The sequence below is a fragment of the Salminus brasiliensis genome, chromosome 3, assembly GCF_030463535.1.
Source record: "Salminus brasiliensis chromosome 3, fSalBra1.hap2, whole genome shotgun sequence".
In the NCBI taxonomy this organism is placed as follows: Eukaryota; Metazoa; Chordata; class Actinopteri; order Characiformes; family Bryconidae; genus Salminus; species Salminus brasiliensis.
In genome coordinates, this window is record NC_132880.1 from 163,510 (window position 1) to 176,650 (window position 13,141).

The following is a 13,141-nucleotide window of genomic DNA, read 5'->3' on the forward strand; positions in this document are numbered from 1 at the left end:
CAGCGCCAGTTACAGTAACAGTAACAGGGTCAGTAACAGCGTCAGTTACAGTAACAGCGTCAGTTACAGTAACAGCGCCAGTTACAGTAACAGCGCCAGTTACAGTAACAGGGTCAGTAACAGCGCCAGTTACAGTAACAGGGTCAGTAACAGGGTCAGTTACAGGGTCAGTGGCAGCACTAAGGCTACTTCTCAGACTGGCCTGCAGACCCACTGCCGGACACACACCGGACACCTCTAGTCAGAGCGGTCAGCCAGGCGCTACCCGACCACACCAGAATCCTGTCCGCTTACCGTCGATGTCCCCCAGGGTGAACTCGTCTCCCAGTTCGGACAGGGTCGGGTCCATGTTCTCCATGGCTGACAGGTACTCTCCGCCGTCCATCCTCGCGATCTCCCCGTTTCCGGCGTCTCCCCGGGCGGGCACAGCAGCAGGGGAGGAGTGTGTGTGTGTGTGTGTGTGTGTGTGTGTGAGGTGTGTGTGTGTGAGGTGTGTTTTAATCTCAGAAACGAATCAGAAAACACCCCAGAACACCCCGAACCGAGCCTGGCTGCATCGCTGAGGCGGACCGTCACAGAAGCCCCTCACAAAACAAACGGAGCCATCTTGTTCCACAGCGTTGACGTCATACGCCCCGGGGACGCCTGATTGGCTCGGCCGCGGAGTGAGACCAGGCGACCGCGACCAATCGCAGCGCTCCCCGCTCCGTGGTCTGATAGTACGTCAATGAGCAGAGGCGATAGTTCATTTGAATTCGCCCCGCCCCCGGTGCTGCTCCCGCCCACTGTGGTTTCGCTGAACCAGACTGCTCATGAATATTTACACATGGAGGAGAGGGCTCATGAATATTTACGTTTCGGGGGCGGGGCGAGTCCTCTGCTTTGTTGGTGTTACATCACCGCCTCCTCCAAAACAAACTGAATCCTCAATAACACACACACACACACACACACACACTCACACACACACACACACACACACTCACACACACACACTCACACACAGCCCCAGAGACACACACACACACTCACACACTCACACACACACACACACACACTCACACACACACACACAGCCCCAGAGACACACACACACACACACACCAGCGTTGTGAGTAATGAGAGTTATACAGGCTAGAGGGTTTATAATGTTGATACTGCAGGTTACTGTTTACAGTGTAATGGTACTTTTATCATATTAGTATTAAATGGTTTTATACAGTAAAATTAGTAAATAATTAACGGAAGTTTATTTGTTTATTATTAGTACAGTTAAGATGGAATCACAGGTATAATAAGTTTACAGTGTTTGTTCTATAATCATTTTTTAATATTTTGAATAGTACTTTTGGTCATATTATAGATTTATTAGATTAATAAGTATATGATATTACATTAAGATGTAAATTCTGTAGGATTGGTGTTATAACAGCTTTAGATCATCATTAGATTTATGATTTTGATCATATGAATATATAATATAAACATTATTAGTTAAAATACTTTACAACATTGTAATGTTATAACAGTAGGTATATAATATTAGTACTAAAGTTATACTGGTATTGTAACTGATTGTAGTAGCACTGTATAATAAGCTATATTGTTTATTATAATATTACAGTAGATTTACACATGTAGTAGGTTTGTAATAACAGTAACCACACAGTACGTTAACGGTTATTTGGCTAACAGTACTTCGGGTTATAGAACAGGTTTAGAGGACATAAATAAAGGTGGGATTCTGTAGGAGTAGTATAACAGGGTTAGATCATCAGTAGGTTTATAATATTAAAGTATAATGACTGATAACTTTTCATTAGCTAGCGTCAATCACGCGCAGCACATCCTATTAGGACCTGTGTGTTTAATGCATGGTAATAAACACTATAATAAGCCCTGAGTGTGTGTGTGTGTGTGTGTGTGTCATCACATGGCCATATAAAATAATGAGGGTAAATATCCTTCCATTATCTAAACTGTGAGTGGCTGAACACCCACCCCTGCTGGTGTGGGGCGTGTATGATAAGGGCGGGAGGAGGATGTGGTAATAGGAACAGTAATAATGGGCAGTAGGGTGACAGTGGGCGGCAGCAGAATGTCCTCCTCATCAGAACACACTCCATCACACCGACACGTCCAGAGAAAGCAGGCTTTATTGAGTTCAAGTCAGCAGACAGATCCTGCAGAGGCTAACACACACACACACACACACACACACACACACTACAACCCCCCAGCCCACCCCCATCTGAGTGATGGGACGCCTCCTCGGTACAGCACACCCCACAGTGCTCTGAACACCAGCACATCAGCATCTGCGCACATCTGGCCACCACCCCAGTGCTCTACACCGCTCTCCCACAGCAAACTACACCAGACGTGTCTTACCTGATCAACTGAATCTGAGAAAGAGGAAAATTCAGGATGAGAAAGTAGAAGTTTCCCAACTATCTCTACTGTTCAGTGGAGGTGAATGGAAGGAGGCATCGGTCGCCATGACTACAACACAGATACAGCCCATAATTTATCTCCTATCCAAACCCGCCAGTGCAGCTACACGAGTTTTATTTGGAATGATGATGATGATGATGATGATGATGAAGGTAAAATAGTGGAGAATCTGAACTAATGCAGTTCTCTTTAGGGACTACTTTCTGTAGCTGCACTACACCCTGCAGCATGTATCCCTCCACCATTTTAATGATCTGGTTCTAAAAGCAGGTTCTAGAGCCGAACTCTTCTCAGAACTCTGGTAGAACCGTGTCTCAGGCATCAGGCAGCGTCTTCATCACCATTAGGTGAAGAACTTTCTGTGAGGAGCTTTTATTAGAGCTTCAGACGTCTGCTTCCCTTCACCTCCACTGTAGAACCACAGCTCTGACTGGGGGAGCTTATCTAGAACCTCCACTGTAGAACCACAGCTCTGACTGGGGGAGCTTATCTAGAACCTCCACTGTAGAACCACAGCTCTGACTGGGGGAGCTTATCTAGAACCTCCACTGTAGAACCACAGCTCTGACTGGAGGAGCTTATCTAGAACCGAGCGTTTCACACCAAACCCCACCCCCCCAATCTGAGTGAGTCTGTTCATGTGAAGTGTTTAGTATGTAGAGAACTCTTTGGTGGAAATTTGGTGGAACTGCCCTTCATGTCTCTGAATACGTGAGTACTGAACTGGTGGGAACGCACGTCTCTGTTAGTTCCAGCATAAGCAGCTCCAGGATTAACGGAACCCAGGTGAAGGGGTCTAATCCTCCAGGACTGAGGTTTAGGAGGGGTTGGGAGCACTGAGGACTAAGCTGCAGTTTCAGACAGTGGACCATCTCCACTCTAAGTGCTCCAAGGCTACAGCTATTAGCACAGTCCCTCATTTGTTCCAGTAGATCTCGTAGGAGTGTCTCTCCGTGTTTCCAGTAGCGGACCGAACCTTCTCCTTCACCACCTTCACCACCAGCCCTCCAGCCACCACGATTCCCGCTGCCGCCTTCCCGATCTCCGTCACCGCCGTCAGGATCCGCGCTGTCGTTCCCACCGTGTTCAGAGCACCTGTTAACCCGCTATTAGCGGCTAAAGCACTCTGACCGCTGCAGGCGGCGCCCCCTACTGCCTGCACTGCGCCCCCGCTGGCTACAGCCTGCGATGTGGCCAGAGCACCCCCTACTGCCTCCACAGTAGCACCCCCAGTGGCTACAGCCTGCGGTGCAGCGACAGCTGTAGCATTAGCAATGCTAACCACTCCTCCTGCTGCGGCTTCGGCTCCGGTTAGCGCGGCCCCGCCCTCGAGCATCGCCCCCATAACCGCCCCTGCCCCCAAAGTCCCACCAACTCCTGCCGCTACACCCACCACTGTAGCTCCCACCGTGCCAACCTGCCCCAGGGCTTCCAGTGCTGCCTCCCCAGGCCCTGCTGCTTCAGCCCCAGCCAAGGCCCCCACTGATCCCCCCAGAAGCCCCCCGGTAGCAGCCCCCACGGCTACCGCTGTTTTCCCTGTTGCTGCCGCCATGATCGCACCAAGAGCCTTACCCACCCCACTCCCTGCCACGGACACCCCAGCAAACTGCCCCGCGACCAGCCCCACCGAATTGCCCACCATGGAGGCTCCAGCTGCCATAGCCAGAGGAGCAGCAGCTCCAAAAACGGCCCCCACCGCCATGCCTGTTGCCCCGGCCGCCACCAACACCTTCACCTGGTCCAGAACCTTCTGAGACAGAGCTGCCTCCCTGCGGAAGCGGCTAACGGCTAACCGGAGCGAGTGACGCCTGCTTCCTCTCCTCCCCTCTCTCTCCCACCACTTCTCCTGAATCAACCCCCACCCTTCACTCCTCCTCACGTCCCTCCCCCTCTCCTCCACCTCCTCATCCCGTCTTCCCTCCACCTCCCTCCTTCTCAGCCCCTGCTCCAGGTCAGTCCGTCTTCTTTTAGCTAAAGCCGACCCTCCATCCGCTCTATCCTCCTGCTCCACCGCCTCCTCTCCCTCTCCGTCTCCTCGCTCTCTCATCAGCCTCTCCTGCTCTTCTCGGATGGCGAGCTCGGCCTGCTGGAACATGGCGCTGGTGTAGAACCGCCCCCTGTTCTCCTCCACCATCTTCTCCACTTTCTGCAGTAGCGCCGCCACCTTTACAAACACAGAACATCACAACACCTGATGCCTGAAATTTCACAATTGCACAACTTCTATAATGTAACAATGTAAACCATTTGAGGGTGGAGCTAAACTACGGTAGACTAAATGGGTGGAGCTAAACTACGGTAGACTAAATGGGTGGAGCTAAACTACGGTAGACTAAATGGGCATAATGAATGAATGAATGAATGACTGTAGCTACCTGTGATCTGTTTCTTGGTTCCTTGTTGTTTAGGACGTGACAGCGCCCCCCGCAGGTGTGCAGCAGAGCTCTCAGCTCCTCAGGAACTTCTTCCTGACCCAGAAACCCTTCTATCCCACCTCCACTCTCCTCCAGGTCATCTCCACGGGTGAAGAGCACCAGTGTGTGGCGCTGTAGAGCCATTTCCCCAAACACCTGGAGCATCTCTTGGGCAGCTCGGTTCTCATCCTCCGTGTAGCGGCCAAGCGGGACCACCAGCAGGAAGGCGTGGGGGCCGGGAGCGCTCAGCGTCACACACTTAGCGATTTCAGCGTGAACTAGAGCTGCAGCGACACACAGACACCATCATCAACATCATTGAGAACGCTCAACAGGGTGGAGGTTTTTGAGAGCGCTCTACAGGGTGGAGGTTTTTGAGAACGCTCTACAGGGTGGAGGTTTTTGAGAGCGCTCTACAGGGTGGAGGTTTTTGAGAGCGCTCTACAGGGTGGAGGTTTTTGAGAGCGCTCTACAGGGTGGAGGTTTTTGAGAACGCTCTACAGGGTGGAGGTTTTTGAGAACGCTCTACAGGGTGGAGGTTTTTGAGAGCGCTCTACAGGGTGGAGGTTTTTGAGAGCGCTCTACAGGGTGGAGGTTTTTGAGAACGCTCTACAGGGTGGAGGTTTTTGAGAACGCTCTACAGGGTGGAGGTTTTTGAGAGCGCTCTACAGGGTGGAGGTTTTTAAGAACGCTCTCCTGGTTGGAGGTTTTTAAGAACGCTGTCCTGGTTGGAGGTTTTTAAGAACGCTCTCCTGGTTGGAGGTTTTTAAGGTTCTGTGATTGGTTCAATGGCTCATTTGCATAACGTAAACAATACACTGTGCACCCCTGCTGTGGAACCTACCTGCGTCCAGGCGAGTGTCTCCAAATCCCGGCATGTCCACCACCACCACCCTCTTCCTCCTGCTGAAACCTTCATCACCACCCTCCTCATCCTCAAGCAGTTCGGCGCTGGCCTGCTCGCACACCCGCGTCACCGAGCCCGGCCTGAGCTCAGACAGGAACTGACGTCGCCCCAGGATGGTGTTTCCCGACGCGCTCTTCCCGGAGCCGGTCCGGCCAATCAGCACGAGCCTGAGCTCCTCGTCTCTCTCCCCATGACTCTCGGCCTCGCTCTCTCGGTCATCTCCAGGACAAAGTGAAGATACAAATATAAACTCTTTATTTGGGTTTTTAGAGAAATTATACAGATGATGTGATTATATATTATTTTATAATCTATAAAAACTGTTCTATTATCTATTTAAATATGTGAATTCATTTTTCAGATGATTTGCCAGCGCTGTGTTGGGGTTTGTGCCCTTTTCCACAGTGGTCAGGAACATTCCCTGCTAAAATAGGGAACACCCACAGGGATTTGGTGCTCTAAAGGCCGGTTTAACTGCATTACTTTGTGCCTTAACAGCAGTTATTTATATTTATAACATTGTCTAAATCTTATGGATGTATTTAGGTGTTAATAATAACTAATTATTAATATACTAGTTAATAATTAATCATTAAATTTGCATAATACTGAGTGACACCGGAATTTTCCGTTCCACCTTAAATAGTGCTGCAGTGAATAGTGCAGCCGGAGGCGCCAGAATGTCGCTGCAGCACTATTTAAGGTGGAACGGAAAATTCGAGCAAAATCCCAACTTTGTCGTTTTTAACGTATTTTAACAGCTAGATTATATACTAAATACGATTAATATCGGCCTTAAATATTTTTACATATCTATAAACCCTAACATTTATCCGTTTTCCACCCAATTATACTTTGAAATCTGCCTAAAATCGCTAACATTAGCACTTTAGCACTGCAGCACACACACAGTGTCTACAACCTTCACTTTTCTCGCCAAACTACGACTACAAAAATATAAACACACATCTGAAAAGCTAAAATAACACTGCTTACGTCACCCAATACAATAATACACAGCCTTCCGTTAGCCGAACTGGCTAACTTTAGCTATACGGGCTAACTTTAGCTATACGGGCTAACTTTAGCTCTTCACTTCGATGCAGCAGCTTAGATAATTACTGACACTTTAAACATCAGCTACCTGATCCAGCCATGGTGGAGAACTGACCTCACCCCCACATCGGACTGTCCGGGTAGCGGCGGATCACAGCGGGCAGAGCTGCTGCTGCTGCTGTTTCCTCAGTCTGATCAAATGTCACCAAAACACACAGCGCGAACTTTGACTGAGGATTTGGAGCCCCCTGCTGGTCAGATCAGCCACAAACTCACTGGCCACTTTATCAGAAACCCCAACCGCCTTCTTCCACTGACCGGCAGATCACTCCTCTCACTCTGGAGCTGCTTTACTGCAGATCACTCCTCTCACTCTGGAGCTGCTCTACTGCAGATCACTCCACTCTCACTCTGGAGCTGCTCTACTGCAGATCACTCCTCTCTCACTCTGGAGCTGCTCTACTGCAGATCACTCCACTCTCACTCTGGAGCTGCTCTACTGTAGATCACTCCTCTCACTCTGAAGCTGCTCTACTGTAGATCACTCCTCTCACTCTGGAGCTGCTCTACTGCAGATCACTCCACTCTCACTCTGGAGCTGCTCTACTGTAGATCACTCCTCTCACTCTGGAGCTGCTCTACTGCAGATCACTCCACTCTCACTCTGGAGCTGCTCTACTGCAGATCACTCCACTCTCACTCTGGAGCTGCTCTACTGTAGATCACTCCTCTCACTCTGGAGCTGCTCTACTGCAGATCACTCCACTCTCACTCTGGAGCTGCTCTACTGTAGATCACTCCACTCTCACTCTGGAGCTGCTCTACTGCAGATCACTCCACTCTCACTCTGGAGCTGCTCTACTGTAGATCACTCCTCTCACTCTGAAGCTGCTCTACTGTAGATCACTCCTCTCACTCTGGAGCTGCTCTACTGCAGATCACTCCACTCTCACTCTGGAGCTGCTCTACTGTAGATCACTCCACTCTCACTCTGGAGCTGCTCTACTGCAGATCACTCCACTCTCACTCTGAAGCTGCTCTACTGTAGATCACTCCTCTCACTCTGGAGCTGCTCTACTGCAGATCACTCCACTCTCACTCTGGAGCTGCTCTACTGTAGATCACTCCACTCTCACTCTGGAGCTGCTCTACTGCAGATCACTCCACTCTCACTCTGAAGCTGCTCTACTGTAGATCACTCCTCTCACTCTGGAGCTGCTCTACTGTAGATCACTCCTCTCACTCTGAAGCTGCTCTACTGTAGATCACTCCTCTCACTCTGGAGCTGCTCTACTGTAGATCACTCCTCTGATTATTTGATGCTATACAGAACCATGTTTTAAAGGTTCAGTTAAGAACCCCAATGTGAAGAACCGCTGCATTTAAAGAACCATTAAAGAAGCTGTTTTTAAAGGGGCAGTAGTTACACTACTAAATAAGAGCTGTGTTTCGGTTTCGTTTTCTTGCTGGTTTTTAATTGTCATAAAATATCGATTGATATTGATTATGGTTGGATTGTTCCCAGTATTATAAAGAGCCATGATGAACTAAACAGTGTAGGAAATCTGATGATCATCAGTGCACTACAGACATGCACTCTAACGACTTCATCAAGTCTGTACTCTCCAATGCTTAAAGTCCTGATGATGATGATGATGATGGTGATGGTGATGATGGTGGTGGTGATGATGATGATGGTGGTGATGGTGATGGTGATGATGGTGATGGTGATGGTGATGGTGATGATGATGATGATGATGGTGATGATGGTGATGGTGGTGATGATGATGATGATGATGATGATGATGATGGTGGTGATGATGATGGTGGTGGTGGTGATAATGGTGATGATGATGATGATGGTGATGGTGATGATGATGATAATGATGATGATGATGATGATGATGGTGGTGGTGGTGGTGGTGATGATGATGATGATGATGATGATGATGGTGGTGGTGGTGGTGATGATGGTGATGATGGTGATGATAATGATGATGGTGGTGGTGATGATGATGGTGGTGGTGATGATGGTGGTGGTGGTGGTGATGATGGTGATGATGGTGGTGGTGGTGGTGATGATGATGATGATGATGGTGATGATGATGGTGGTGGTGGTGGTGATGATGGTGATGATGATGATGATGATGATGGTTATGATGGTGATGATGATGGTGGTGGGTGATAATGGTGATGATAATGATCATGGTGGTGGTGGTGATGATGATGATGATGATGATAGTGATGATGATGGTGATGATGGTGATGATGATGATGGTGGTGATGATGGTGATGATGGTGATGATGATGGTGATGATGGTGATGATGATGGTGGTGGGTGATAATGGTGATGATGATGATGATGGTGGTGGTGGTGATGATGGTGATGATGATGATGATGATAGTGATGATGATGATGATGGTGATGATGGTGATGATGATGGTGATGATGATGGTGGTGGGTGATAATGGTGATGATGGTGATGATGGTGGTGGTGGTGATGATGGTGATGATTATGAGAGCACACACAAATGCACACACACACAGCTTGTCTAGTCCCTGTTATTGGCTCTGGGTTTAAAGGCAGAATTCGAGTAACAGAACGTGTTGAATGGGGGATTCAGGAGAGACTGATGGAGTTAAACTGGAGTTAAACTGGAACAGGTGTGTTTCTGAGGATTCTGTTAGATCTTCTGTTTCTAATCGCTGGAGATACTCTAATGCTGGTTGCTACAGTAACGTGTCATTTGCATCGCAGGAGGCGGGGTTTACCACAATACGGGTGGGATTAAGCGCCCCCTGAGCCTCAGTGATTACGTGGCTTCGGTGTGAGTCCTCCTACAGTCCAGGTGGGGGCGCTGCAGGTCTATACCTGAGCTTCTTCAGAGACAAACAGCGAAGAGGAGGAAGTTCCCGGTCTGCGGTTTGACTGCAGAGAACCAGGATCTGCTCTGCTGAAGGTAAAGAGCTCTTCTGCACTGTTTACCCTGTTTACCCCCTGTTTACCCCCTGTTTACACTCTGTTTACCCCCTGTTTACCCCCTGTTTACCCCCTGTTTACACTCTGTTTACTCCCTGTTTACTCCCTGTTTACCCCCTGTTTACACTCTGTTTACTCCCTGTTTACTCCCTGTTTACTCCCTGTTTACACTCTGTTTACCCCCTGTTTACTCCCTGTTTACCCCCTGTTTACCCCCTGTTTACCCTCTGTTTACCCCCTGTTTACACCCTGTTTACTCCCTGTTTACCCTCTGTTTACACTCTGTTTACACTCTGTTTACCCCCTGTTTACTCCCTGTTTACCCTCTGTTTACACTCTGTTTACACTCTGTTTACCCCCTGTTTACTCCCTGTTTACCCTCTGTTTACCCCCTGTTTACCCCCTGTTTACACCCTGTTTACTCCCTGTTTACCCCCTGTTTACACCCTGTTTACCCCCTGTTTACTCCCTGTTTACACCCTGTTTACACCCTGTTTACCCCCTGTTTACACTCTGTTTACCCCCTGTTTACCCTCTGTTTACCCTCTGTTTACCCCCTGTTTCTTCCCTGTTTACACCCTGTTTACACCCTGTTTACTCCCTGTTTACCCTCTGTTTACACTCTGTTTACCCCCTGTTTACTCCCTGTTTACACCCTGTTTACCCCCTGTTTACACTCTGTTTACCCCCTGTTTACCCCCTGTTTACCCCCTGTTTCTTCCCTGTTCACTCCCTGTTTACCCTCGGTTTACTTTCTGTTTACACTGTTTACTCTCTGAAAACACTGGAGTAAATTTCCTTGTAGGCTCCATCTCGATAAATCAGCCACATAATTGATGTCTAAACAATCTGAAACATCTTAGAAATTCATTCTGTGACACAACAGCAGTTCTCTGCAAATGCATTCTGGGATATTTGGCTGTCAGAAGTCCAGATGAGTCACCCCCCCCCAATACCTCCACAGGAACACATCTGAGTATTAGACTGTGGCTGGATGTGGAGCAGTGCTCTGTGACTGAAGAAGTTTCACAAGTAAAGACAAGAGCACAGGTTGGGAATCGGCTCATGTCTTCCGTAGATCTGTTCAGGGTTCGGGGATCGAGGAAGGCTGTTTTTAACAGTCTCTCAAAGCACTTCATCACTCAGAGTGCAAACGATGGGTCTGTAGTCCTTTAGGCTTGTGAGTATGGATTATAAGGGATGATGGTTGTGGCTTTAAAGCAGGTTGGGAGTGCAGTCTTGTCCAGGAAGATGTCTTTGAAAGTGTTGTCAGGTTACATCTCTGTCTTGAAATCGTCACATCTGACACAACTGTCTTTTTTGTTTCCTCCTCCAGAATCACCTCCTGTTGCAAGTCTTCTTCCTCTTCCCTACATAGTTCAAATTTACTTCACCAACCCCTCAAGAAACCTCACCAGAACTGCTGTCTTACAATGTTGTCATCAGACGAGGTCAAATGTGAGAATGTGGTGTCTGGAAGCTCCAGCAGTCAGCAGACATTCTTTCTTATTCTCCACAATAACTCCTCGCTCCATCAACCACCAGCATATAAAGGAAAAGAGAGAATTCACCAATGCTCAGACTGTGAGAAGAGTTTTACTGCACAGAGTGATCTCCAAAGACACCAACGCATTCACACTGGAGAGAAACCGTATCAGTGCTCAGACTGTGGGAAGAGTTTTAATCGACAGAGCATTCTCACAAAACACCAGCGCATTCACACGGGAGAGAAGCCCTTCGACTGCTCAGAGTGTGGACACAGTTTTACTGCAGTGAGCGATCTCCAAAGACACCAGCTCATTCACACGGGACAGAAACCCTATTGCTGTTCAGATTGTGGACAGAGCTTTAGAGAAAGTGGAGCCCTGAAAAGACATCAGCGCATTCACACGGGAGAGAAACCCTACCACTGCTCAGACTGTGGGAAGAGTTTCAGAGAGAGTGGCACCCTCAGAAAACACCAGCGCATTCACACCGGAGAGAAGCCCTATCAGTGCTCGGAGTGCGGACAGAGCTTTAATCAGCAGTTTCACCTCACCAAACACCAGAGGACTCACACAGGTGAGAAACCGTATCACTGCTCAGAGTGTGGACAGAATTTTAGTACGAGCGGCACCCTCAAAACACACCAGCTCATTCATACGGGAGAGAAACCGTACCCCTGCTCAGACTGCGGACAGAGCTTTAGAGAGAGTGGTGCTCTCAAAAAACACCAGTGGATTCACACAGGAGCGAAACCCTATCACTGCTCCGAGTGTGGACAGGGTTTTAGGAAGAGCAGTGCCCTCAAAACACACCAGTTCATTCATTTAAAACAGCTCCCTGAACAAGACCTTTAAAGGTGCTATCTGTGGCATCTGGCCTGAAGATCTTTCAGCAGATCCTCTTAAGGCATGTAAGTTGTGAGTTGGTGCTGCCATGGATCGCACCTGTTGTCCCAAAGTCTCCTAAAGGTAAATGGAGCATGTGTATCTAGTCGTCCACACGATGGAGAAGAAAATAGGACATGCATCATAGGAAGTCTCCACTGCTGATGGGAAACCCCCTGCAAACCCTGCTGTTTGGGAGACTGTCTAGTCATCATGGCCATAAACAAAGTGTCTCAGGTCTTCACTCTGCCCATTCCTCCACATCGAATACGTTTGGGCACCCCAATAGATTTGGGTTAGGAAAGACCAGGTTATGCGAAGGTCCTCAAACCAGCAATCCCTTATCCTGGTCAGCAGCCGTGGATTCCAGGTCCTCCAGGTTACCCTTTCCTCCGTGTCCCACACAACGAGTACTAGAACTGACTGTTCAGCTACCGTCTCACACCTTCACATGCAGTTTCCACATCAACTACACAGTTACCTCCACCTGGGAGGAATGATGTAGCTCACTGGTGTGGGGGTGGAGGAATACTGCAGTAATGTGAATATAATATTAATATCGAAACATAATGTGTAAAATATGTCTTTCCATGATTTAATGGTTGATGATGGATGTGTAATTATTACTCATGATGTAGTGTGAGTGATTAAAACACTGATGTTTAGAGTAATGATCAGTGTGGACTGCTGGTGTTCTTAACTGAACTGACTTCTCGGAACATCTTGGAACATCTCGGAACCTGTAATTCCTGTAAACACTCTTAAACATATTTAACAGTGATGAGCCACTGATTTCAAGCTAATGACAGGTAATGTGGTCAGTTCGGAAACCTGATGTGTCAACAACCTGCACTGAATCCCAGGGATAAGCACCTGTCATATACAGTGGCATGCAAAAGTCTGGGCACCCCTAGACTGGATGTGTGTTACTGTGAGTGGTAAGCAGTCCTTTAAGATTTT

General features: G+C 48.3%; 2 protein-coding genes across 2 annotated transcripts in view; one reads left to right on the forward strand and one right to left on the reverse strand.

Moving 5' to 3' along the window:
- The window catches only part of srebf2 (sterol regulatory element binding transcription factor 2), a 14,670-nt gene extending 13,953 nt beyond the window's left edge, over positions 1 to 717 (reverse strand). Inside the window, 1 exon segment of the mRNA XM_072675040.1 lies at positions 295 to 717. Within this exon segment, the coding sequence (XP_072531141.1) occupies positions 295 to 385 (91 nt within the window). The 5' untranslated portion in view covers positions 386 to 717.
- An 8,993-nt stretch (positions 718 to 9,710) lies between these two features.
- Positions 9,711 to 12,963, forward strand: LOC140551577 (uncharacterized). The gene is made up of 2 exons (XM_072675051.1): positions 9,711 to 9,792; positions 11,149 to 12,963. The coding sequence occupies exon 2, from the start codon at positions 11,246 to 11,248 to the stop codon at positions 12,149 to 12,151; it is 906 nt and encodes a 301-aa protein (XP_072531152.1). The 5' UTR covers positions 9,711 to 9,792; positions 11,149 to 11,245; the 3' UTR covers positions 12,152 to 12,963.
- The last annotated feature ends 178 nt before the right edge of the window (positions 12,964 to 13,141 follow it).

Coding starts and splice junctions, on each gene's coding strand:
- LOC140551577 (XM_072675051.1), top strand. CDS start 11,246: ATGTTGTCATCAGACGAGGTCAAATGTGAGAATGTGGTGTCTGGAAGC.